Genomic DNA, 25,748 nt, shown 5'->3' with positions numbered 1-25,748 from the left:
CCCTCAGGCTGGCTGTGCAGTGCGCCCCGGTGGCCCAGCACCCTGTGCTGGCATTATCGTTGGGGCCACAAATCAAGGGAGTCCGGTTCACCCTGAAAAGACCAGTTTTCCTCAAGGGTGAAAACCCGAGATGCAGGCAGGTGCTGGCCCCTACCTGCTTCAGCAGCTCACGTCTACGTGGTCATCCCCAGGGAACCGGCCCTCCCCAAGTCAGGGGCTCAGAGGCTTAAAGAGGGAATCAGGGTCTTGGAGAAGGTGGCCTGGTATCATCCCTGCGTCCAGCAAAAACTCACTGGCTTTGCTCATGTGGCCAGGCGCCCCCCCACAAGCTGCCACGACACCATGAACTTCCCCGACTCCTGAGTCCACACAGGCCCAGGCCCACGGAGCCCCCGGGGAACCCCACAACACCTGGTGTGGATCTCACCAGCGTCTCCGCCTCCTCTCCTCCCCCATTTGCTCTTCTGGAAAGTTCCTTCTGCTTTGGTCCTCTGTATCCCCGGACCTCCCTCCCCCCAGTCCTGCTGTAGGTGTCTTGCTCACTTTGGGGAAGCCTGTGGCTTTCACCGCAAACAGGAGGCGTGAGGGGCTGGACACACTGTGTGTCCTGGACACTCTTTTTCCTCCTTTGGTGCAGGGGACTGCACCCGGGGTGCTCTACCACTGAGCCTCATCCCAAGTTTTTATTTTGAGACAGGGTCTCGCCAAGTTGCTGAGGGTCTCACTAAGTTGCCAAGAATGGCCAGAATTGCAATCCTCCTGCCTCAGCCTCTGAGCAAGGGCTGGATCTCAGCATGCGCTGCTGTCCCTGGTCTCAGGTTCTCATCAGTAGCTGCACCCTGAGTCTTCAGGCTGTGAGGTGCTCTGCCTGCACAGCATGGGACTCTGGGACTTGGCAAATGACTGTCATTTCCTATGAGGCCACTAGTATGAACGGCCACAGGGTCAGAATGAATGTGTGCAGAGTCCTAGGCCCTTCTGATGGGGCTCCTTGGGGCACCCTTCTGGGGACGGTCCCACCCAGGGGCAAAGCGATGAGTCCACCTGGCTCAACCCGATAGTCCCAACTGCCCCCAGGACTCCCAGCCGCACTGAAAGAGCAGGAGCACCCCAGCCCCTCCTCCCTGTGTGGGCCTCTCCCCGGGAGGCTGGGAGGCTTGCCTCCAGGACGTGATGGCCCACGTGGCTCGGGTTCTCACCGGGTTCTCGGTCTGGTTGATCCCGACCACGAAGACCAGCTGGGAGCAGAAGATGGCCCCGATGAGGTTCTTGTGGATGCTGTGCAGGTTGGAGCGCAGTGTCCGGACCAGGGTGAGCAGGATGAAGGCCACCAGCAGGGCTGCCAGGGACAAGGACACGGCGGCATAGGTGATGATCTTCAGGGGCAGGACCTCCCCGTGCTGCGGGTGGGTTGGTTAAAGCAGGAGATGGTGAGGTTGGCTCTCACTGAGTTTTGCGTGACAGAGGCCAACAACGTGATCCGTCACCAAATTAGCAGAGACTGGCAGGAACCATGTGGCTATGACCTGGCTCTCGGGTGGCACAGGTGGAACAAAACCCAGTGATTAATCTGGAATGAGGACCAACTGTGGAGGGCAGTGGAGACGGCCACACAGCCACGGGCACACACCGCGCCTCGGACTGCACCCTTCAATGGTCACATGATGGAGACGCTCGGCCTGCCCACCCGAATCCGGAGCCACAGAGGCCTTCTGGAGGGACACGGTGCCCGAGGACACGCGGTCGGGCGGTGGGCGCTCCATGGCCTCCTGTGCTCTGTTTTATTTTACACTGTCACAGATTCACTCCTCTGCTCAAACGTCACTCCCTCTTCACAAGAAGCTGGAGGAGTTGGAACAACACGTGAAGGACCCGTGGCTTTCCTGGGGTCCGTTGTGTGGGAGGGACACTCACAAACCTGCCACGTGCCCTATTCCACACCAGGCCTAGATCCAGCCCACGAGGCACGGCCAGCACCGTCCTCATCCCAACAGACGGGAAAACTAGTGTCGAGAGGCCACTCAGCTGGCCGGGTGGGACTCCAGGTGCCAGGGACTTGGGCCAACAAGAGCTCCAGTCACACGGGCAGGGCCTTCCTTCCTGGGACCCTACCTGCCCCGCAGTGTGAAGCCTTCTGTGAGCTAGGAGTGACCCCCGGTCTATGCCACGCAGATGTCTCCACAGTGGCTCGTGTCAGACTGACCCGCGTCACCTCCAGATGGCTTACCACTCATCTCTTGTGGTCAATGAATGTGTCTTTTGTAAAAAATGTGGAAAATACACGCAGCAGGGGTTTACCACCCAGCCATTTCCCACTGTGCGCTTCCTGGGCATCTGCACAGTGTGACTCCTGCCCAGGACACAGGTTCCGGGTTGCCTTAGCCTCCCGGTGTCCAGCACCTCCTGGACATGAGCAGGCTGTCTGGCAGGGTCCTGGGAAGCCAGCACGGGCAGGCCAGGAGGACAAGCGCTCAGGGGACTGGGCCCAGAGATGCTCCTTCGAGGCTCCGAGTGCCTGGAGTCCTGGAGCCTACAGCACCCGACTCCCCTCGGGGCCAGGGGTCTTCAGAGATCTGTGGCTCTGCGGCACCCTGGGCACAGGAGCCCCTGACCACTCCCATCGCATTCTTCTACCTCAGCTTCATCTGAGTGCTGCCCAGCCTCCTGGCCACAGGAACCTCACCCCTATCTCAAGACCTCGGTGATCAGCCTCCGGCTGGCCCTGGTGCACCTGCTTGGAAGTGCTGCCTGCCACGGAGGTGGGTGCCGGGAGAGGGCGCAGACGCCCTGGGGGCCGGGCCGCAGCTTCACCTGCACAGCACACGAAAGCCACTCTCCTGGGCACCTGCCACCTGGCTCACACCTCCACGAAGGTGCAGAAGCCTGAGCCCCAGGACACCAGAATGGCCTTGGCAGGGACAACGGGCTGGCTCCTGGGCCACATCCCCGCCCTGAGCAGGTGACAGGTGAGGCCACCCCGGCCTCTGCCTCGGGTTCTTGGATGCCAGTGTCCCACGCTGCCCAGGCTGGCCTCGGGCCACCTCCCTGCCTTGGGAAGGAGGCCAGGACAGGTCCTCCCAGCCTGCCCTGCCCAGGGCCCCTCTGCCCTACCACCGCCCCACGATGTGTGGCTCACATTCTCAGGGTGCTTAAGACGTCGGAGGCCAAAGATTATCCGCCTGTCACTGAGGACCTGACCCCTTGGTCCTTGGGGCCGGTGTATGTGGCCCGCAGTGACACCCGCGTGGGACATGCCAGCCTCGCTGTCTTGCCCGTCTTTCAAAGTAGAGGCAGAAACACTGTCTAACAGAAGGCTGGGACCTGCTCTGAAGGGGGGTGACATTCTGGGGACCTCTGAGTCTGAGCTTAGGGTCCCCTGCTTCAGGTCAGGTGTTCAACCTGGGCTCTTCAGAACCCTTTAGGTGGGGGGTGGGGCACCCCAGATTCAGGCTCATGGGCCGCAGGGCTTGCTCACAGCGCTGAGGAGGAAGCGTGGTCTGGGGGCTCAGCCACTTCCTGGGGCCCGTGGGGCGCACTTGCTGGTGGGGCGGTGGCTGTGGGATGCCCACCTCGCGCCTGGAGATGTCCATGAGCACCGCGCAGCTCGCGGCCCGGCTGCACTGGCACACCACGTGGGTCCGGTTCCTGGACAGGAGCTCGCAGCCCTTGGCCGACCAGCCTCCAGTCCCACCGATGCTGCAGAGAAAGGGGACCAAGGGGTGAGACGGTCCCCGAAACCGTGACACGGCCAAGGCGCAGCAGCCTGCCCTGGCCCTGGCCAGCTGGACCCTGCCGGTGGGAGTGGGCCGCGCAGAGCAGCCCTGCGTGCTGTGTCCCATGACCTCACCGGTGGCCTCTGCCGTGTCCCCTGCCCCCTCACTGCACGGCCTGTGGCTAGGACAACAGCTGTGCTGCCCCTGACACCACGGAGCACTCGTCCCCTGGTGGCCGCCGCCTCTCACTAGCACCTCTCCAGATGGAATGGTCCACGTCACAGCAGAGAAACCCCAAGGAGCCTCGCGTCCGCTGTGCGCCTGACGCCAGAAGCGCCTCCGTGGCACCATGGCCACTTGCCCCCCGCAGGCCTGAGTCCTGGCCATCTCAGAACTCACTCCTACGTCGGCCGCACTTTCCTCGGCAGGTTGCACCGTGTTTTACGGGGCTGCCTGGAAGTCAGGGCCCTGATACTCCTCCCGTTTCAGGACGGGGAGCCCCAAATAACAAGCTGTTCTGGGCCCTGCCCCCGATGCTGGGAAAGTCACGTGACCTCTCTGATCCCGAATTTACTCATCTGTGAAACGGGCCGTGACCGTCGGTGCGCTTGCCAAGGGCGCTCAGATCTGGGGATAAAGGAGCCACATAAAGCAGGGGCAGATCACTAGAGCCAGAGCTAATTGCCAGGATCCAAACGAGGGACCAAGGCCAGACGCCATGCCCAGCAGCCGCGGGCCAAGGCCAGATGCCATCGCCTCCCACTGGGCGCAGGCCCCTCCGCCGTCTCCTCTGAGAGCCAGACAGGCCGGGGGCGGCTTGGCGAGTGTGTGGAAAGTGCAGGCGCGTGAGCTCTCGCTGCCAAGCCGGACGTGTGCCCCACAGGAGCCCGCTTGCTCAGCAGGGCCTGCACCCGGCACGGCCCCGTGGTGGCCGCCCACTCAATCCAGAGGACCCACACCCCGGGAGGTGGCCCTGTCACGGAGGAGCTCCTAGGTGCGCACCTGGGGCCTCGCTTCCCGCATGAGGGCGGGCCTGGGGCTTGGCTCTCTGGCAGCCCCCAGCTCTCCCGGTGGAGAGACGACCACCATCACGGTGCAGACGGCACTGAACCTGGTGAGGGGAGCGTTCCTGCGCACACCGGTCCCACCAGTGTCCCCCCACTCCAAGACAGCACCACTGAGCAGGAACTAGAGGAGAAAAAGCCAGCCTCCCCCACAGAGCTCAAAACCTCAAGGCCAGGGGAGGAAGACGGGCCTCAGAGCCAGTCTCGTGTGAGCAGGGGCAAAGGCGCAGCCCCACGTCTCCCCAGCACGCGGGGGTTCTCCTGGCTCCTGTGGGTGCTCATGCACACAGGGTGCCTGACAGCCTCCTAAACCTGCTGCGGGGGTGGGGCGCCGAGCTGGCCAAAGGCCAGGGACCCCTGGGGAAGGTGCCACAGCTGGGCGCCTGGGCCTGGCCCGAGACCCATCGCCCTGTGTGCTCAGAACTCGCCCTCTATGCTCAGCCGCACAGGCCTGGGCACTGGTGTCAGTCGGCACCTCTGAAGTCCCACAGCGGGCAGCCCGGCTCTGCCTCAGGCCCCTGGGGGGACCCCGCGTGCCTGGCTGTGAGTCTGCATCTGAGTCTCCTGGTGTGTCTGCATGTGAGTCTCCTGGTGTGTCTGCGTGTGCGTCTTCATGTGTGTCTCCGTATGTCTGCATGTGAGTCTCCTGGTGTGTCTGCGTGTGTGTCTACGCATGTCTGCATGTGAGTCTCTGTGTGTGTCTGCGTGTGTTTACGTGTGACTCTGCATGTGTGTCTCCATGTGAGTCTGCATGTGTGTCTCTGTGTGTCTGCGTGTGTGTCTGTGTGTGTCTACATGTATGTCTGTGTGTGTCTCTGTGTGTCCATGTGTCTGTGTGTGTCTGCACGTGTCTGCATGTGTGTCTGCGTGTTTGTGTGTCTGCGTGTGTGTCTGTGCGTGTCTACATGTATGTCTGTGTGTGTCCATGTGTCTGCGTGTGTGTCTCCATGTGTGTCTGAGTGTGTCTGCGTGTGTCTGTGTGAGGAGGCTCCGACACCCCCGCAGGCAGCACGGGGGGAGGAGCTCCTGGCCACCAAGGCCAGAAGACGGTCCAGGAGTCCTGCCTTGGCTGGGCCTCAGGGTGTCTGCAGCAGGAGGTGGCTGTCCCTGGCCCTAGAGTGGCACTTACTCCAGAGAGTGGTTCCAGAACACACAGACGGGCTTGGTTCGCTCCTCCGTCTCCAACAGGGCGAACTGCACCAGGACTGGCCTCTCCAGGGGGCGGGACAGCGGGGCCCCCTCACTGTGAAGCATGACGCTCACCACCGGCGTGTTGATGACCGGCCGGTTTGGCAGCCTGTGGCAGAGGAGCGAGACCAGGGGACAACAGTGAGGAGGCCACATCCCTTTAAAAGAGTATGAATGCCAGGGGACACGGGTCAGACGAGCAAGGAGTCATGGTCCCTGGGCACACACAGTGGCCCTGTTCTCAGGCACAAGAGACGCGTCACCTCCGGGCCACACGGGGGCTTCAGAAATTGACAAACGAACAGAAAATTCATGTACAAAGATGTCAACGGCCCAGCTGGAGCAAGGGAGGGCCAGGAGCCCAGGGCAGGCCCTGGTCAAGTGACTAAGCCCACGGCACCTCCTCATCCAGTCACCAGGGGATGTGACTATGAGGTCCACAGAACCAGGGGGTATCTGGGAAATGACCTTGGGGTTGGAAAGTATGACCTTGGTGGACACCCTTAGTCAGACTTGAGGCCCCTGAGGTGGAAGACACATTGTGAGGCTAGTACTGGCCAAGTGACCCTTGGTGCTGATGGCAGGGGGCAGTGAGCAGAGGCTCCGACGCCACAGCCCCAGGTGAGGGGTGGGGCAGGGCAGACCCACGGAGGCACAAAGTGGGGTACACTCTGAGGCACATCTGGGCACAAGGGCCAGGACAAGCCAAGGTGAAGGTCATAATGTCCCAGCATGCAGTGCCCATCTGGCTGGCCCAGACCTCTGGGCCAGGACACCACGGGGCGAGGTCCTGGTCTTTGGCGAGGTCATGGTGTAAGACTGTTACGATGACAAAGGTGATCAGGATTCGGACTTGTGGACCCCGGGGGAGCAGGCCCGCCCCAGACCCGGGACCCCGCAGAAGCAGGCCCTCCCCAGGCCCGGGACCCCGCAGAAGCAGGCCCGCCCCAGGCCCGGGACCCCGCAGAAGCAGGCCCTCCCCAGGCCTGGGATCCCGGGGGAGCAGGCCCTCTCCAAGCCCGGGACCCCGCAGAAGCAGGCCCTCCCCAAGCCCGGGACCCTGGGGGAAGAGCCCGCCCCAGCCCCAATCCCTGGCCTCACCGGAGGCTACGGCGGTCAGGGTCGTAGTGCTCAGGCAGGAGCTGGCCCAAGGTCCGGTAGATGATGACCAGGGCGACAGCAAACTGGCTGGGATCCTCCGGGTGTCTCCGTCGCCTGCTAACATGGCCCTCCCTCTCAGTCCCAGGCCCCGGTGGCATCGTTGGCAGCGTGGCCCTCCAGGCTGGCCTCACGACGGGGCCTTCTGCAACGTGAGCATGAAGCTGAGGCCATGCACCTGTGTCCCCACCATGTCCTTCCACCTCTGCAAGTGCTTCTGCACACTGACAGCCGTCCCGGGAGAGAGCACGGTGCTCCCCGGAAAGCAAGCACAGGTCACTGTGTGGCCAGCAGGTCTATTTGGGGTTTATTTATTTATCTAATTTTATGTGGCGCTGAGGATCCAACCCGGGGCCTCACCCGTGCTAGGCGAGCGCTCTGCCCCTGAGCCCCAGCCCAGTCTGGCTGGTTTGTTTTGTTTTTGTTTTGGTACCAGGGATTGGACCGAGGGGCACTTAACCACGGAGCCACACCCCCCCGCCCATTTTATATCTCAGTTTGAGGCAGGGTCTCACTGAGTTGCTTAGGGCCTCGCTGAGTAGAACCTGCGATCCTCCTGCCTCGGCCTCCCTAGCGGCTGTGATTGCAGGCGTGCCTCCCCACACCCAGCTGAAACAGGGTCTTGAAGAGATGTTCACCCACGTTCATAGCAGCAGAATTCACAAGAGCCCCCAAAGGAAGCCAGAGTCCACCAACAACGGAAGTCGTGTGATGGTCAGCTGATGTCCGTCCCCCACCTGCTCCTTGTCCCCACCCAGGGCCACCCTAGGGAGCCTTGGGAGGACATGGACATGTGCCTGTGTGGGTTCCGCCCCAGGCTTTATCTCAGGCCTGTGTGGGCGTCCAGCTGCACGTGAGGCGGGCATGCGAGAGGCCACATGCCAGCTGCATTGGGTAGCAGGCGACGTCTTGCCTCCAGCAGGGGACGAGGGCACCAAGCTTGGCAGAGCACAGCTACCTCGCCCCTGCACGTTACCTAGGTCCCGTGAGAAGGGAGCACAGCTGCCCTTGGGGCTGATGGCAGCGAGTGGCCGCCGCCCTGGATGGTCAGTGGGGACAGTAGGAATGCCCAGGCTGCAGTTTCACCTTTTCTCTCGGGAGGTTTGAAGACGTCGGCTGGGAAGGACACCGAGGACTCCAGCTCCCTGGGGAACTCATCCTGAATGTCTTCGAACCGCGGCACCCGGGCACCCGTGAAGTTGAACTTGTCGAAGACGTCAACTGCAAGAACTGGGGACAGTTTCCTCACTCACACACAACGCCAGGCCTTCCTGAGCCTGCCTTCACCGTGCCCAGGACCGTCCTGCCCACGGTGACCGGCGCCTTCAGAAGAGCCCAGTTGTACCTCCCTGCCTCTGTTCAGCCTGCTGAGCTGGCAGCAGGGCACCTGAGGTGACGTGAGAAGGGGGAGACGATGCCACTCGAGGTGGCACCCAGCACCGTCTCACACACCTCTGGGTGGGCAAGCCGGCCGTGCTGGCCAAGCAGTGCAGCCCCCAGCCCCACACGCAGATCCTGCCACTCCCTGCAGCCCTCCGGGTGGCAGACAGGCCACAGGACAGAGACGGAACTGGAACCCTGACCCCGAGGGAGCCTGGGCTGGCATCGCCCGAGCCTCTCTGCCTGAGGACGGCCTGCAGGGCCCTGGTGAGCTCGAGGCCGTCCGACTGTCCCTCTGCTGGGCCAGTGACACCGCTCTGCACGCCTGGGCCTCCCAAGTGATCCCATCCAAGCCAACACTCCCCACGAGGGCAGTGTCCCTCTGGCTACCTGCAGGAGCGAGGGCCAGGCTGGGCGGGCACACTGGGCCTCGGGAGGGGAGAGCCCAGAACATGCCCAGGGGACAGCCTGTGGCTGGCAGGGCTCTGCGGGGTCAGACGTGCTGCCGGCCTACACAGGGTGGGCCTGCGCTGTCCGGGGTGGGGACCGGCTGTTCCACCCTGCAGCTCTCTCTGCCTGAAAACCACCCTGTGAAACTCCAGCCCCAGGTCACGTGTCCCCATGCTCAGGGTGCTGAGGCCACGAGGTGCTGGTCCTGAGACCGCTTGGCTCTGGCCAGGACAGCCTGTGCCCCTGCCTCTGCCCTGAGACTGCCCATCTGTGCCAAGTCTAGAGGGCTCTGCTGCCCAGGCAGGGTGCACTGCAGGGAGCCCCGGCACCCACGCCTTCCTGCAGGCTCACACCTGGACCCAAAGACCACGGGGCAGCACCTCCACCCGTCGACCCCCGTGCTGGCCCAGCCTCTGGAGCACCGTGTGTTTCTGCAGATCGCCCAAAGGCCCTTGACCACGGGCAACTTCTCCCACTGACCACTGGGAGACGGAGGCCAGGGTCACTGGCTCTCTCTTCTAGAGAGGCCAGGCTGGGCGGTGACCCACGGCCTTGCCCCAGGACTCGGCTCCGAGGACACCTGGGCATCCTGGGGCCCCACCCTCGGGGGTGCTGCCCTGCAGCCCTTACTCATGTTGGCGGTGACGATGACAAAGGGCCGCAGGTAGGTCCTCCTCAGATTGCGGGCCACGTTGCTGAAGTAGGCTTCAAAGTGCTGCAGCAGCCGCGCGGCGCCACCTTCTGCCCGCTGGATCTGCTCCCACGCAGCCCTGGTGGCCGGGGCCAGGAGGGCACTGCCCGTGTGCACAACGTCCTGGCCACACAGACGCCATGCTCAGTCTCGCTATGGAGTCCGGCCGTGCGGCTAGAAGGCCATTGGCACCAGGCCAGTGTCGGGGAGGTGGCCTTGGAGGCCAGAGGCCATCAGGAGGCGCCCTGCCAGGGCTCCACCATGTGCCCTGAGACGCTGACGGGGGAGATGTGCTGGGACCCCTGGACCCCTGGGGAGGGCAGGCAGCAGGACCCCCAGGCTCGGCTGAGCAGGAGCGTGACGGGCCCTCAGATGTGTGGCCAGGGCTCAGCCCGAGACAGGAACCAGGAAGGAATAAAATACGAAGAAAAGCTCCTCTGGCCCAAGTCCCCAGGCCAGGCTCCAATCACCACGAGGGGCCTCGCTGGGCCTCGCTGGGCCCCCAGTGCTGTGCATGGCTGGGGGTGGGGTAGACGGGTCCCTGGGGGCACAGGACGGGGCCTGGAGAGGAGCCAGGGGCAGCTTGGAACACTCCAGAGTGGCTCACAAGCACGGAGACAGAGGGGCACCTCCCCGGTCACCCCAGCAGACGCGGGGCGGGAGGGGCTCTGCAGGAGGTGCCCGAGCCCCTCGCTGGGGCCCGCCGCCTGCCAGCCGCACCCCTGGGCCAGCCCCAGCTCTCTGTGCCTCCTTCCCTAACCTGGCGAGTGGGTGGGCGACGAGCCGCGTGTTCGGCCGTGGGGGAGGAAGGTGGGGTCAGCTGCACCAGCCGGTGGAAGGCTGGTGCCCTAGGTGCCCCCCGACTGCCAGCGGCAGGGGCTGTCACCACCGGGGCTGGGCCTGCCCTGCGTTGCCCACCTGCTGCCAGCAGGGCGTCAGCTCGGCCAGCCCCCGCGCCCCCCTCACGCCTGGGAAGCCGAGTGCTGCCTGGAGTGCCTGGGGCTTCCGGCTGCCCAGCGCCGCCCCACGCCACGGCCCACCCCAGCTGGGCTCCCCGAGCGCCTCCTCTACCTCATGGAAGTTGGCCTCCCGCGTGGCCGCCAGCTCGAAGCCCTGCTGCTGGCTCTCGTGCTGCAGGACGCGGGCCAGCAGCTGATAGGCCGTGCGCACGTCGTTGCCAAAGAGCGGGCCTCCGAGCCGCGTGGCGTTGCGCAGCGCCTTCACCAGCCGCAGGGACCCCGCGCCGTCCAGCCGCGACTCGTTGTGGCTGAGCTTCTCGTTCTGGAAGGACAGAGACCAGGACATCTCAACCGACACCCGCCAGGCCCTTCCTGCTATTCGGGCGTCCACCACCTTCCATGGAAGCTTCCTGGTCAGAAAGGAGCCCACAGCCCAAAGCCAGGAAAGTCGTCTGACTGAGGACCGTGACGTGGGAGCGAGGTGTCTGCAGGGCTCGGAAGGGACGCCCCAAGACGGAGCAGAACAACAAAGCACAGCGAGGAACAGAAAGACCCGAGCACACAGCGGGCGGGGACTCGCGCTCCAGAACCCAGGATGCTGAGCTGGGCACTGAAGGCCCAAGAGAAGGGCTTGCCTGTGCCCAGCTCGCCAGCCACCCGACACGCTATGCCAGGGAGGCTGCTTGGCATCTGGCCCCTGGCCTGCAGCACCAGCCCCAGCGATCCAGGGGCCTCTGTGCCCTTGCCCCACCTGGGGCTCGCCACACACACACACACACACACACACACGCACACGCATACGCGCATACACACGCACACGGTGCACACATGTGCCCTGAGGCTCCGGGCCTACCGTGACTTTGAGGTCCACGAAGGAGCCTGTGGTGCAGTTGAAGAGCTCGGGGGGCAGCCAGCCCTTCTCCCCGCTGCAGTGTCGAACCGCGTTTCCTAGGCAATGGGAACATGCCGTGTGCACCTCCTGCCCGTCGATGCCCATTTAATGCCCATACTGGAATTCGGCGAAGGGTCCCAGGGCAGCCCAGGCCGGGCAGCTCCACAGCCATGAGCCAACACACATTCCCTTCCTTCAGTCTGGGCCCCGTGCATGACCTCTTGGGCTGACACCAGGCCCTTTGGCTGCCCAGCACATCCACGAGAAGCCAGGAAAGCCACATGCCAGGGCCAGCGGTCACCACACACACCTCGCCGAATTCCCGGGTGCCCTGAGGTGTGGACACCCCCATTACCCCAATGCACAAAGAGAAGCCACCACGTGAACTGTGAGTGTGGCAGAGCCATGAGGGCATCCAGGCTGGGCAGACGGGTGTCACGCAGTGTGTCACCTGCAGTTTCACCAGGCCCAACACGTGTCGTGGCACGTGGCTCACCCTGGAGGGAAACGTCACTGTTTCTCCCAAACGCTTTGCCTTGAGACATTTTTAAACGTGGAACATTCCGTGAATTCTGATGCGTGGGTCAATTTCACCCCAAAAAGGCCTATCTCTGTCTAATCTCCCACCCTGTGGATGCCACGGGCCACAGGACTTACCCACAGATCCCTTGGGGCACGGTACAGCAGCCGGCTGCCCAAACTTGGTCTGCGGCCACCAGATGCCAGCCTCAAACGCTCTGGGACATCCATTGTAGATGACTGGGGTGCAGAGAAAGAAGTCCTCAGCGGCAGGACCAGGACACACTCTCCCAGAGCCACACCCCTCACACCTTCCCGCCCTGTGGCCCTGACCCTTGCCCCTTCTGAAGGTCAGGTTTCTAGAAGGTCAGGAGTGTCAGGGGCCCCTAAGTCCAGGGGCGTGCAGGCCACCCTGTAGCCTGTCCCTGTGTGTGACCAGAAGAGGGTCAGGGGGCAATCGGACCTTCGCAGCCAAGCGACGTGACCTCAGCGAAAGGGTTGTCACAGCGGTTGCACTGGCGGCCGATGACGCCGGGCTTGCAGGCACACTGCCCTGTGTCCATGTCGCACGCGCGGCTGTGGGAGCCGTGGGGGAAGCAGTCGCAGGGCAGGCAGGCCTCCTGGGCTGGGGGCTTGTAGTAATTCTCCTGCAAAAGCCGAAGCAGCACGGGGGACCTCAGAGGCTGGCGAGAGGCCAGCCTCCGGGAGGATATTTCCTGAGCACCGCCAAGGTCCACCTCGCTGGGCACGAGCCGTGGCCACCAACTTCTGGGCTCCTCTCACTGCCTCCGCCCATGCCCAGGGCGGCTCCCTGGGGCCCTCAGTGCCAGGCCCAGGGGCGTTCTCCCAGAAGCACCTCCCGCTCTCCCCTTCTGATCCGTGCCACGGGCATCTTCCACTTGCTCTGAAAAGAATCAGAGACTCAGCGGAGATCATCGTGAGAGGACGGCACTCAGTTCTATTTTTAGATGATTGTGACACATTCGGAGCCATCCATATGCACACTGTGGGGCAGGCCAGGGATGGTCAAGAGCGTGTCTAGAGCTCACAGGCCTGGGATCACGTCCAGCTCTGCTGTCTATTGGCCACTCTGCCCTGGGCTGGCCACCTGGGCTCCCCTCTGGAAAATGGGGTGGGCTGTGGACTTGAGCCACGTTCGGGGGGATGCAGCCGTCCTGACGGAGGAATTCCAACACCTGGGAAGCTGTGAGCAGGACGGCAGGGCGCTGGTCACACAGGGCAGGCCTGGGGCAGGGGGGCAACCACGACCCGTTGAACTCTTTCTTGCACGTACTATTTTTGTTTTTGAATAGTTTTTAGTTGTTGATGGACCTTTATTTATTTATTTACATGTGGTGCTGAGAATCGAACCCAGGGCCTCGCATACACCAGGTAAGGGCTCCGCCACTGAGCCACACCCCAGGGACACTCTGCCACTGAGCCACACCCCAGGGACGCGCTTGCCACTAAGCCACACCCCAGGGACGCTCTGCCACTGAGCCACACCCCAGGGACGCTCTGCCACTGAGCCACACCCCAGGGACGCGCTTGCCACTGAGCCACACCCCAGGGACGCTCTGCCACTGAGCCACACCCCAGGGACACTCTGCCACCGAGCCGCAGCCCAGCCCTTGATACGTTCAGAGCTTCGCCGTCCGCGAGCCGCGAGCACGGGCTCGGTGGAGGACGTGGCCACCTAGGAGGCCCGGTGGTGCTGCAGGTGAACGAGCCTTCACAAGAAGGTGGGCTGCTGCGCCAACCAAGTGAGGGGCTGCAGAGCTGGCCAGGGCCCCGGTGCCCAGGGCAGGGTCCCTGTGAGGAGCAGCCCAGGTAGTCCCAGGTCGGGGCCACAGCAGGCTCCTAAGCGCTGACACAGAAGCACGTGAGAAGAGGCACGGGGGATGGGCAGGCAGGCGGGTGCGGACAGACGTGAGAGTGCGTGGAGGTACGAGTGCGGGGCTCAGGCCCAGGAGGAGGAGGGCAGCCCGCGGGCCTCACCTTGCACTGGCACTGGCCGTTGGTCTTGTTGCAGTCGGGGTCGAAGCCCTGGCTGACAGCACAGTGGCAGGGCCCACAGACGGGGTTCCCCCACCAGCCTCTGGGGCACGGGAGGTCAATTCTGTTAGGAAAAGACGGCGGCAGACGGAAGGGTCACCGAGAGGAGCCTCCTGGCAGTGAGGAGATGGTGGTGACCCTCCCCGTCACCTCCCCCCTCCACATGGCCTCAGTTTCCCCTCCGTGGGCTCAGCCCCGCCCTCCAGACCCCTGGAACCCTGTGCCCTACTCCCGGGCGTCAGGGTCCACCAGGAAGGTTCCACCGTGAGACGGTATCTTAAGATAACTTCCCTCCTCACCCTTCTCCACCTGAAGACACACCGGCCACCAGGACTCAGCCACACCAGCATGGCGGGCACACCTGTCTGCCCACTCTGGGCTCTGTGACAGCAGCCCCCTGCCTCTGGCTCTGCGTGGCTGCAGCCCCCTCAGCACACTGAGCCCAGCTGCTCTGGCAACCTTCGCCCAGGAACCGCAGTGTCCGCCAGCGCAACAGATTCTGCAGCATCTTTTGTCCCCCAGGCCCCCGTGTTGACACTGGCCACTGTGCCCACGATGCTCTGGGCAGCCTTGCCCCATGTGACGTGGCCCTCACGTCAGCAGTGAGCAGCCACGTGCCGGGTTTAGGGCACTTGGGGTTGGGGGGCACTGCTCCTGCCTCCCTGAGGAGGACTGGGGGTGAGCAACGTCTCAGTGCCAAGGCCAGGCCTGAGTCACTGCCACCTGTGCTCTGCCCACCCTACCTGTTCCCAAGGTGGACCACACCTAGCATCTCCTGCGGACCCACCTGCCTACAGACGCCTGCCCCAAGAGCGCCCTTCACGCTCCTCCAGCCGACCAGCGACCTGCTGTGCCCCCTGGCACACCCGGCAACCAGTGCTAAGTGCCGACTACACACCTACCTGAGGCAGGAACATGACCGGCCAGCGCCCCTGAGCCCCAGGGGACCTGTCTGGTGGACTGCACTTGCAGGGTACAGAGCCCAGAGCCCTGGTGGACCTCCGTCCCTGTACCCCTCTGCAGCCTGGTGTGTCTGCAACGCCAGGCCCCAGTGCTGGCCGCCGGGGGCTCCCCTGCCCCAGTTCCCCCGCCCAGACTGCATCCCTGGGGGCAGCCAGGACGCTTTCCACCCCACCCTGGCCCTGCCATCCCTGCAGGGGCTCCACAGTCGCCTTCTGTTCCTGCCTCGCAGGGCAGGACTTCCTCCCTGTGTCTCTGCCCCCCGCTCAGGACAGCACATGCCCGGATCTGCCCAGGACCGACCCGCTGGGCTCCTCAGGCCAGCCTCCTCCCACCAGTCCTCTCGGCAGCCTTCCGAGGGACTCCACCTTCAGCCCCCCTGCTCGCCCTTCCCTGCGCTCAGGGCCTCTCCTGTGAGCTCTCCTTGATGAGGTGCCATGACACCCAGTGCGCTGCGGGGCGCGTCTTCCCATGAGGTCACAAGCCCAAGGGCACAGGTTCCCAGCCAGGGACCACAGCACGTGCGGGGTTTGGGCACATCATGAGCAGGGCAAGTGTGCCCAGTACTCAGCTGGACTGCACCCACGTGGCTCCTCACCCGAGGCCGTCTGCAGAGGGCGTGAGCCAGGGGGCCAGAGTCCTGGTGCGTGAAGAACCACGCGGCTCCAGCTGGGAAGGTGTCGACCTGTGTGACCGCACACCTGTGCTCTGCCAGCCACACACTGTGCACACGGCACCCCAGAAGCCCAGGGCGGGTGCAGCTCCCACCCTGGGTACCCTCCACCCCAGGACTTCCACACACATCGAAGGCAACTTCCCACAGAGAGCCGTCCACGGTCACATCCATCTCCCTTCACCTCTCAGGACCCTATCCCGTGCGCGTGGCAGGGCTTCCACGGCTGTGACCTGTGCCACCTGCCTCCAGGGAGAACACGCTCAAACGGGTTCATGCCGGGCGCCCAAGCTACGCTCACTTATTTCACGTGAAGTTTGGGGAAAGACGGCGTCCTGTTACCCCGAGAGAGGAGGATGAGAGGGGAGGGGCGGGGGACCCTGGAGGGGACGAGGCCCAGGTGTGCCCTCCTTACTTGTTCTCGCAGTACTGCCCGTAGTGGCCGGGCCCACACTCGCACGCGTAGCCCCGCGGGGAGCTAGGGGAGTGCACGCAGGCCGCCAGGTGCTCGCAGGGGTTCAGGTGGCAGACGTCCACACACTTCCTTCCAAAGTACCCTGTGGGGGTGGGGGATGCCCTCCAGTGAAGACAGCCCCCGGGGCCTCCCGTGACGCTTCCTGCCCCCAGCTCCCACCACCCAGGGTGACAGGTGCAGCTGAGAGGACAAGTGGGTGCCCCTGAACTCGGAGGAAGACCTGCACTTCTACTAATTCCTTCCTGACTCTCACCCCTGCCACAGGACCCAGGAGGCGCCTTCCCCGCACCCGACGAGAGAGGCTCGGGGCTCGGCCTAAGAAGGCGGGCCACGCCGCCAGCCAGGGCGCCCACACCTGCAGGGTCACTCGATGTAACCAGCCCAGGTGCCCCGGTCCCCACCGGTGGGCTCTGGAACGAGGGTGCCCACCTCTGTCACAGACGCAGGAGTAGCCGTCCCAGGTGTCGTGGCAGTGGCTGTGCACAGGGCAGGGGCTCGAGGCGCAGGGGTTCTCCACGTCGCAGCCGTCCTTCACCCTGACCTTGAGGGCGTCTTTCATGTTCAGGGTGGCGACGTTGGTGGCCGTCTCCCCCATCCTCACTCCCTGTGTTCATAAAGGGGTCACTGGAGTCAGCCCCGGGCGTCGGGGCTGGAGGAGCATCGAAGGCAAGGGCAGCTGAGGGAAGCCCAGCTTCTGCCCGTCCTGAGGGGACCAGGCGCTCAGAGACCAGCGGGGCGGATCCCCTGGGCAGCAGCTAAGGAAGGAGAGGTCGGGTTTTGTTGCGGGCGGGCGCCAGCCACCTAGGAGCAGCTGCCAGTGGCTGCAGCCACCCAGGTCAGGAAAGCCCGGCGGCCGTCGGGGTGGACGGGGCAGCTGCACCAGGCGGGGGCAGAGGTAAGGGGCCGAAGGTGCAGCAGCAGGCCTGGTCGGCCTGGGGCCAGGGCCTGCAGGGCCAGCACTGAGGGGACGTGGGGCAGGGTGGGCCTAGCGGGAGAAGGAGTTCCCAGGCTGGACGCCTACTGGACAAGTCCCTGGTCGCTGAAAACTAAGCAGCTGCTGCGCAGGCCACCCTGAGCCACGGGGAAGGGTGGGCTCCGGCACCCCGTACCTGCATACAGCCCCGGAAACCGCGGCGCACGGAGACTTTGTCCTCAGACACACCCCCGACGACAACGTTCCTCATCTTCAACCCAGGAAGCTGGTTCCCGATCTGCACCATGTTCTGCGCAGAGAGGAAGGAGGGGCTCTGGGAGCTGTGCCCTCCACCCTGCACTGGGCCCTGTGTGCAGGGGTGCTGGGAGCTATGTCCTCCATCCTGTATGGTGCCCTGTGTGTTGAGGGCCACGTCCTCCATCCTACACCCTGCCCTGGGAGGGAGTTCAGGGGGCTGTGTCCTCCACCCTGCCCTGGGCCCCCTGTGTGGGGGTGCTGGGGGCTATGTCCTCCACCCTACACAGTGCTGTATCTGTGGAGTGCTGGGGGCTGTGTCCTCCACCCTGCACTGGGCCCCCTGTATGGGGGTGCTGGGAGCCACATCCTCCACCCTGCACTGAACCCTCTTTATGGGGGTGTTGGGGGCTACGTCCTCCACCCTGTACTGAGCCCTCTGTATGGGCGTGCTGGGGGCAGGGGCTGTGGAGGTCACGTCCATTGATCTGGGTACACCTTCCTGCTGGGCTACATTTCAACAAACCCCAGAGCCTGAGGACACCTGGGCCTCCTAAGAGAGGGCGGCTCACCATCTGCCTTCCTGGGGAAAGCATGGCAGACTACAGGGCGCGCGAAGGTGGCGAGCAGGGGCCGCGGGCATCCCTCCCACCCCTGTAACGGGCGCTGCACTGAGCAAGCCCCGGGGCAGAAATGAGGCTGGTAGAGCAGGAACATGGTCAGAGCCGTGGGGTCCGGGGAGTCCCAGCCGGTCCTCGGTCCCAAGATGGCGAGTACCAGGGACACAGCAGCTTGAATTCTCAGATGTGGAACAGGACGACCGAGATCCAGAGGCCCTGGGAGTCACCAGCCGCTCCCCACAAGTGTGGGTGTCCTGTGACATGTCCTATGCTACCAGCGGGGACTGTGGAACCAGCCTCGGGCAGGTGCCCGCCTGGGACAGTACCTCCCCGTGTCCCACGGCCCCTCCAGGACCTGGGCCCACGCTCAGGCTGCAGGGCTCCCGCTGAGGCTCCGGCCAGCGTGGCTAAAGGAGCTGGGAGCAGGCGGAAGACCTCCTGGTCCCCAAGCAGGAGTGGCCTGCCAGGGTGCAGCGAGGCCGGTGACCGCCACGTGATGTGGATGTGGGAACCAAGCCTGGGGCCCAGAGAGCACCCCCAAGCCCCCCTGCACCCTCAGGGAGCCTGAGGAGGGGATCTGTGCCACAGAGGACTCTGGTGCCCCTCACCTGGTCCATCCCGTAGTCCAAGGTCAGGGCCACCAGGTACTTGATGTCCTTGCCCTCCTTGGCGCTCCTCAGCTCTATCAACAGGTGGTGCCACTCCCCATCGGTCACGCGGAACCTGGACAGCTGCATGGACGCCACGTCGGAGGGGCTGTGGGACACCTCGAGCTGGACGTAGTCGCTCAGGATCTGTGGGGCAGGGGAGCCACGCCCACGGTGGGTGCAAGGCGGCACCCATAGCACGCTCTGCGGGGCTCGAGGAACGAGGCCGGGGCAGAAGGGCACTGGCAACCAGGCGGTCTCTGTTCATGGAGCGCCGTCCACCATGCGTAGTGACCTGCACCGCTGGCCGGGACAGCACCTCACAGCGACTGGGCTGGGGCTCTCTTGCCCGAATGAAGCACAGGTAATGGGGACCAACCTCCTCCCGAGTACGCAGGACAGAGGGACAAGCAGGGGAGGACTCTGAGGCATCAGAGAGACCAGAGGCACAGAGGGGCACGTGAACAGGACCCGGAGGAAGAGCCGCCCGGGAGAGCTCGGGCCTCTCCTCCAGGTCCCCAGCTGGCTCTGGGAGACGTGGCTGAGCTGAAAAGCTGGGCAGGCTCCCTGGGGGCAGGGCTCAAACTGGAGTTCAGGGCCTGCCAAGGAAAGTGGGCAGGCACCTTCGGTCTCAGTTCAGGCCGGGACCCCAAAGGACGTCCATGACGAGTAAGCCGGAAACAGAGCAGACCCCGCGCAGCGACGCCAGCTCCGACCCCGCCCAGGCTGCGGTCACCACGCCCTCTGGATGCCAGGGTCGGAAACCATCCCGTGGGCTGCGACACCCACCGCACCCCGTCTCCCTGTCTTTGCAGCACAATGTCCAGCACTCAATGAAAAATGACCAAATACGTGAGGAGATAAGAGCGAGCCTGGAATCCGAGAGAGGCACACCAACAGGTCCAGACAACAGATGGTGAGACCCTGCTGGGGACAGCCCACGACAACCGCAGAACTCTGCCAGAGAGACTCGATGACCACCAGGCCTGCATAACTAGCTGTGTCCCTTCTCATGAAAAGCCAAGCTACCGTGTTTAAACACTCGTAAGGAAAATCCAGAAAACTCACCAAAGATACTCATAAAGACCATCTCCAGTCACAGGCGGCCTAGATTTTAAAACCAACCAACCTTTAACACCGGGCTTTAAAGAGACACCCCTGAAATATAAGGATGCAGAGAATGCTGAAAGTCAAAGACAGAAAAAGAGATATAAACACCAACCGAAAGAAAGCAGCCGTGTCTGCATTAAACAGACAGCAGACCCTGAGATAAAAAACGGACTGTCATGTGATAACAGAGTCAATCTTCCAGGAAGGAAACACAATCCTAAACTTGAATGCACCTGATAACATCACCTGAAAATCTATAAAATTCAGGAAACAGAGAAAAAAATCATAATGATGTAGACCATTTGAACCCCAGTCGGCAAACCTCACCTTGACACATGCAGAACCCTGTGCCTAAGAGCCACGGAGGGCAAGTTCTTTCCCAAGCACACCTGATAGATGAGGTCTGAGAAACCAGCCTCGACGTCTTTCAAAGGTCTGAAATCACACGGCCTCAGCTCTCTGCTGGAAAACAGGCTGCAGACACCCCAAATGATGTGGGGGAGACGCCTCGTGCTTGCCAGCCCGGGAGCCCCCACAGGCCTCCAATGAACCTGGGAGAGCATCGAGAAGGTGGTTCACCGAGCACAAAAGTGATATAACTGACAACACACTCTGCTCTCCACCGAGGGCCAGTTTCAACAATAGAATACTCTGTTCACTTCTGTTCTGGAGAAGTCTCTCCTTCCCTCTCCTTCCCCGTCCTTGCTAGCAAAGCTTGGAGTCAGCAGCCATCAAAATGACTCTGTGTCGGCCAACGACGGTGCTGTCTGCAGAGCCAGCCCTGGACAGCTGCTCCCGTGCTAGGCGTCTCTGGATTTGAGAGCAGCCTTCAACAATCGCCAGGTAATCCTACTTCACAATGCAGGACAGCTGGGCACCTGAGCAATCGCCCAGATGGTGTGGCTGCCGGATGGTGACACTGTGTCTGGTCTGCCCTGGGGAGGGGCAGGGACTCTCAGGCACCCAAACTGCTGTGTACACAGAGCTCACAGGGCCTGAGGAAGCCCACAGCCAGGTGCCACCCAGAAACCACCAGGGCAGGCCTGCGATGCCGCAGACTGGCCTCGGAGCGTCCTGGAGCAGCCGCTGGGTGCTCCCCAGGGCCTGCAGGGTCCCTGCAGGATCCCCGCCGGGCCACCATCCCTGCCACCCACAAGGTCCACAGGGAGGTTGGCGGCAGTCCCAGGCAAAACCCCTCAATTTGTGGATGATCTAAAATAGCGTAACTGCTCCGTGCACGCGGGGCCTTGGGCTGTCAGCGCTGTACAGAGCACGTACATTTTTCCTACAGAGACTCCGCTGCCAAGTGACAACTCGCAAGCTCCAATTCATCACCTGGACTGAAAACAGCCAATTTAATTTGTTCCAACAGAGAAACAACCACAGAAAAAAATGCCATCCCCGGGCAAACCACGCTTGCTGGGTTTGGCCCAGAGAGGGCTGCGGAGCAGCCAGGCAGACGAGGAGCCGCAGCTAACGAGGGAAACGCGATGACGGAGCAAGATCCCTGACGCATGTGCGGCACCTCCACCTGGTCCAAGTGGCCGTGCCAGGAATCAGCGGGGTGCACGTGGGCAGGAGAACCACGGAGGCCCGCTGTCTGGCTCTGGGCCCTGGCCACCTCCACCACCCACAAACTGATCCGTCGAGGGGTCCTGCCCTGCTGACCTCTGACAGGGAGCTGGGGGAGGGGATGCTGGGGGAGGGGATGCCGGGTATCCTCACTGTCCCCTGGCCCTCCTTGCAAGCCTGCCACGTGGGAGGGGTCCCAGATGGGTGGCCTGCAGGGCCGTGGGAGGGGTCCTGGGCCATCCCAGGGCCCCAGGTGGGAGTGAACCCAGGCCTACACCACAGCCTGGGCCCTGGTTTGCCCAGTGTGGATGGGAACGTGGCACCGGTGCTTCCCAAGAGACAAGCCCCAGCTCTGTGAGGACACGCTGGGACAGTGCAGGACACCAGTGCCAGCTCCAGAGGTACTTCCCAGCCTCAGGGCCGCTGCACCTGGCGCCCATTATCCTGGGATGGCAGTGCCATGTGTCCCAGTGTGGCCAGGTTAAAGCCACAGAAAAGGCGGAGCCAGGCGGCCGCCATGCTGAAGGGGCTCGAGCTCACGTGGTGCAGACCCCTGGCCTCCTGCAGGGAGAGAGCCGGCGTGCCCCAGCCCCGCCACACGCATTCGCACAGGGACAGGGCACACAGATGCGCACCCACGCACAGATGCTCACACATGCACACAGACATGCACACGAGCACACAGAGACTGCAGACAGGATGCAGAGACATGCACACGTGCACACGCACCCACGCACAGCCACGCAGGCATGCAGACGTGCACACAGACCACGCAGACAGGCTGACACAGCACGAGGAGGCGCATGCGTGCACGCACATGTCCATACTTGGAGGAAGAGCCTAGAAGACAGAAAGACACACTGCAGGTCACCAGGGGCCACGCTCAGGCAGGAGTCCCCCCTCGGGCTGCTCCCCAGTCAGGGCAACTTAGGTCTAGGAAGAGTCACAAAGCCGGCTTCCGAGGACAGCCTGGGCACCTGGGAGCCTGACCCTGGTCAGACAGGTCCTGAGGTTCATGTGAGAACACTGGTACCTGTCCCACTGCAGACGTGAGGACAGGAGGAGCAGGTCAGCATCCTGCCTGGGCCCCGCACAGGATGGGAGTAGAGCAGCAAATCCTGGACCTGGGCCACACCTGGGACACCTCAGAACCCAGGGTGAGGGCCAGGTGGGGATTCCTCCCCCCTCAGCCTCCAGCAGAGAGGCCGAGGTCAAAGGGCAGCCTGACGGGGGCCTGGGCCCTGGCCTCCCACACGGAGGCTACCTGCAACTCTCTGAATGAACCTGCGCTTGGGAGACAGGAGTGTTGCCCCAGGAGTGGGGTGCAGGGGAGTGAACCTTAGAAATGTTTGGGGACATCATCAAAGACCAAAACGATGCAGGGAACGCTGTGCAAGTCGGCCGGGCAGGTCCTCAGGTGCCTTTCCAAGGTGCCTGGGAGGCTCCGGCCCAAGGTCCCTCTCTCAGGCACCGGCGACCCTGCAGGTGGCGAGTGGGAGGTGGCCTGCTCACCTGGAGAAGGAACCTGGAGGACACGCCCGCCGTGGCCTCCATCAGCACGCCGTCCTCCTTGCGGGTCCGGAACATGAGCCCCAGGTACCAGGGAACCGAGATGGTGATGTCCAGGTCGCTCCAGGACACAATGCTTTCTCCAGTGAAGCGCTGGGGATGGGGCATGACTGTGGGCACAGACGGGGACCTCAGGTGCCTCCCCCATCAGGAGGACACGGAGCACCTCCTTCAGCTGTGGGGGAGAGGACAAGCCTGGGCGGGGGTGGCGTTCCTGGGCCTTTCATTCTAACCCAGACCAGGCTCAGGTTAGCATTTGTGCCAGATATGGCCCCGAGTCCAGCAGCAGGTCCTCAGACACCCCGGGGACACAGCCTCCACTGGAGGAGGCCCGGGCTGGCCACACCTCGGCCATGGGTGGGAGCATCCAGGCTGGACAAGAGGCACGGGGCCGAGGTGGTTTGGGACTCCTGTGTCCCGGGGCCCCACACCTGTGGGGCTGGGGTGCAGGGACAGGACAGGGTTCTGGGGTGGACAGGACAGGGTTCTGGGGTGTCAGAACCTACCAACAGGACGCTGTGCAACGCAGCGTGAGCGTCTGAGCACCCCCCACCTGCGGTGGCCTGACATGGCGGTGGGTTTGTGGCCCCCAGGCCCCCAGGCTGCTGTCCTCTGCTCCCGGGGAGGGGCAGAGATGGAAGAGCTCTGGCTCTCCCAGGACCCTAGCATGTGAGGACCCCTTCGGTGGTTCAAGATGGGGACAAACAGCCTCGTCTTGAAAAACCCTCGGCCAGGCAGACGGGGCCACCCGCACTGAGCGCCTGTTTTCTGCAGTGGGCCTGTGGGGCACAGGCCAGCTCAGGAGCACTGACCTCCATGCCCAGCCCTGATGGATGTGGGCAGGACAGGAGCGGGTGCCACCTCGCACTGTGGGGTTGGGAGCTGTGGGTGGCGGCGGTAGCGCGGGGCATCTCCGAACCTTCTACCTGCTGGGGAGCACTGAGGATCTGAGTGGGGGGCAGCGGGGTCATACCACCCTTTTGGTTCACCTTCTTGAAGAGTGGAAGTGATTTTTAAAGTGAGGGTACCCACTTAAAAGGTCCCGCTGCAGAACAAGCTAACTGCTTAAAATCCGCCAGCATCTGCGCATGGAGGCAGGGGAGGGGCGGGGCCAGCAGCCAGCAGCAGGTTGGAGGGTGTCCCCAGGGAAGGGCACCGCAAACCTCCTGCCCTCACGTGGCCCTGGTCGGAGCAGGCAGGGCACCCCGCAGGCAGGGCCCAGCCCCCGGGTTCTAGCCTCACCCGCTCAGCCCCCCAGCCGGGCTCACAGCCGTGTGGCTCCCCGGGGTGGCCCTGGCAGGGGATGCGGGCAGAGCCAGACCTCACCTTGCTCACAGTTCTTCCCGCCATAGCGGAGCGGACACTTGCACAGGTAGGTGCTCCACCTGTTGACACAGGTGCCCCCGTTCTGGCACCAGATCCCGTCACAGAAGTCCCTCTGAGCAGCACAGCCTGTCGACGGGCAGCACACGGCCCGGCCTCAGCAGGCACAGGAGCAGAGCCTCACCCGAGGGGCCAGCTGGTCCCCGACTGAGCCAGGCCAGGCCAGCACCGCTGGCCGTGGAGAGCTCAGCCCATGTCCAGCCACGTACCTGCCCTGGTGCCGTTGTTGGCAATGAACCCAGCCATGTCCACGCTGCTGCCATCGATGGACAAGTTCTGCATGCAGCCCACGAACTGCCGGTTGTGCACAGGGAAGGCCTCGGGCAGGTTGGGGACGCCCCCCAGCAGCAGGGGGCCCGTCAGGTCCAGGGACCTGGGGAGGGAGAGCCGTCCGTCCCCTGTGACGTCGGGCAGTGAGAGGTGGCCACAGCCCCGGCTCTGCTCAGAGATCTCTCACTGCCATCTCTGCCTCCAGAAATCTTCCATGGTGGACAGAGCAGGTAGGAGTCCAGGAGGGGACCAAGGCGAGAATGGAAGGAGGACTCTGCTTCTGGGGCCACCCTGGCTCTTCACGGACTCTCTGGGCCTGTTCCCCCTCAATGTCACCCTGGAAAACTGGCCGTCCCAGGCTCACCATGACCAGCCACCGAGTCCATGTGCCTGGGCAGGTCCTCTCCTCCAGTGGAAGGTGGACCAGTGAGGCCAAGGGGGCTTTAGGTCCCCTGCCCCAAGACCCTCCAGGAGAAGGACAAAAGAAAAACGGAACCCAGCCCCCCATGGCAACTGTGTGCCCTCGGGCCAGGGCTCGGACCTCCAGGGACAGCGGGGTGGGGCCTGGGGGACAGATGGTCATCCTGGGCCCGCATCAGTCAGAACCTCAGGCCACACCAGGCTCAACTAAATGTGACCTCCAGAAGGTCCCAAGGTCCACCTGCACATGGTGAGCAACAGGCCCAGCAGGGCCCTGCTCGCCTGTGGGCAATCCCGTCCTGAGTTGGAGGGAGACCCAAGCCTCCTCCAGGACCCACAGGAGATCCGGCCACTTCCCGCTAACGGCAGCTTGGTGTCCAGGCCCCAGTGCGGCCAGGACAAAGCCAGGGATCCCTGGAGACGGGGCAGGGGGGCCTCTGGGTAAGTCCTGGATTGCCCTGGACACTCTCTTGACAGACACCACTGAGGGCACTCGGTGCCCTGACCAGGGGGCAACCTAAGGCCAAGCTGGATTGGGCCCGGGTGATCCAGCGTTGGCAGCAGTGGCCGGGGCACAGCCGCCCGGTGCCCCCAGGACTCACTTCTTGGAGCCACTCTGAGTGCCCTGGGCAGCGCAGCTGTAGTTCCCAACGTAGCTCCCGAAGTGCACAGCCACCGCGGTGTCACAGCTGTCCACGGTCACCACGGCCACCTTCTCTCCAGATGGCCCGTGGGGCAGGCCCAGGTGGCCGATGTTGGGCTGTAGGAAGAGAAGGGCAGACTGCATCAGTGCCACCACCCAGCGGGTCCCT

The 25,748-nt window shown here is 63.6% G+C and overlaps 1 protein-coding gene across 2 annotated transcripts in view; it reads right to left on the bottom strand.

The window, feature by feature from the left end:
• Celsr1 (cadherin EGF LAG seven-pass G-type receptor 1) overlaps nucleotides 1-25,748 on the bottom strand; it is a 119,748-nt gene that overhangs the window by 13,357 nt on the left and 80,643 nt on the right. For both annotated transcript variants that reach the window (XM_027954608.3, XM_027954609.3), the window contains exons 6-24: nucleotides 25,539-25,696; nucleotides 24,456-24,619; nucleotides 24,190-24,315; nucleotides 22,807-22,973; nucleotides 18,574-18,759; nucleotides 17,287-17,400; nucleotides 16,607-16,781; nucleotides 16,118-16,259; nucleotides 14,013-14,133; nucleotides 12,478-12,661; nucleotides 12,153-12,254; nucleotides 11,457-11,551; nucleotides 10,716-10,925; nucleotides 9,584-9,767; nucleotides 8,210-8,353; nucleotides 7,067-7,268; nucleotides 5,907-6,074; nucleotides 3,570-3,696; nucleotides 1,200-1,400 (exon numbers count right to left, since the gene is read on the bottom strand). In XM_027954608.3, coding sequence (XP_027810409.2) covers nucleotides 1,200-1,400; nucleotides 3,570-3,696; nucleotides 5,907-6,074; nucleotides 7,067-7,268; nucleotides 8,210-8,353; nucleotides 9,584-9,767; nucleotides 10,716-10,925; nucleotides 11,457-11,551; nucleotides 12,153-12,254; nucleotides 12,478-12,661; nucleotides 14,013-14,133; nucleotides 16,118-16,259; nucleotides 16,607-16,781; nucleotides 17,287-17,400; nucleotides 18,574-18,759; nucleotides 22,807-22,973; nucleotides 24,190-24,315; nucleotides 24,456-24,619; nucleotides 25,539-25,696 — 2,970 coding nt within the window. The remainder of the gene's footprint in view (nucleotides 1-1,199; nucleotides 1,401-3,569; nucleotides 3,697-5,906; nucleotides 6,075-7,066; nucleotides 7,269-8,209; nucleotides 8,354-9,583; nucleotides 9,768-10,715; nucleotides 10,926-11,456; nucleotides 11,552-12,152; nucleotides 12,255-12,477; nucleotides 12,662-14,012; nucleotides 14,134-16,117; nucleotides 16,260-16,606; nucleotides 16,782-17,286; nucleotides 17,401-18,573; nucleotides 18,760-22,806; nucleotides 22,974-24,189; nucleotides 24,316-24,455; nucleotides 24,620-25,538; nucleotides 25,697-25,748) is intronic.

Source organism: Marmota flaviventris, chromosome 3, assembly GCF_047511675.1.
Source record: "Marmota flaviventris isolate mMarFla1 chromosome 3, mMarFla1.hap1, whole genome shotgun sequence".
Classification (NCBI taxonomy): Eukaryota; Metazoa; Chordata; class Mammalia; order Rodentia; family Sciuridae; genus Marmota; species Marmota flaviventris.
This window is presented reverse-complemented; position numbering and strand designations above follow the sequence as displayed.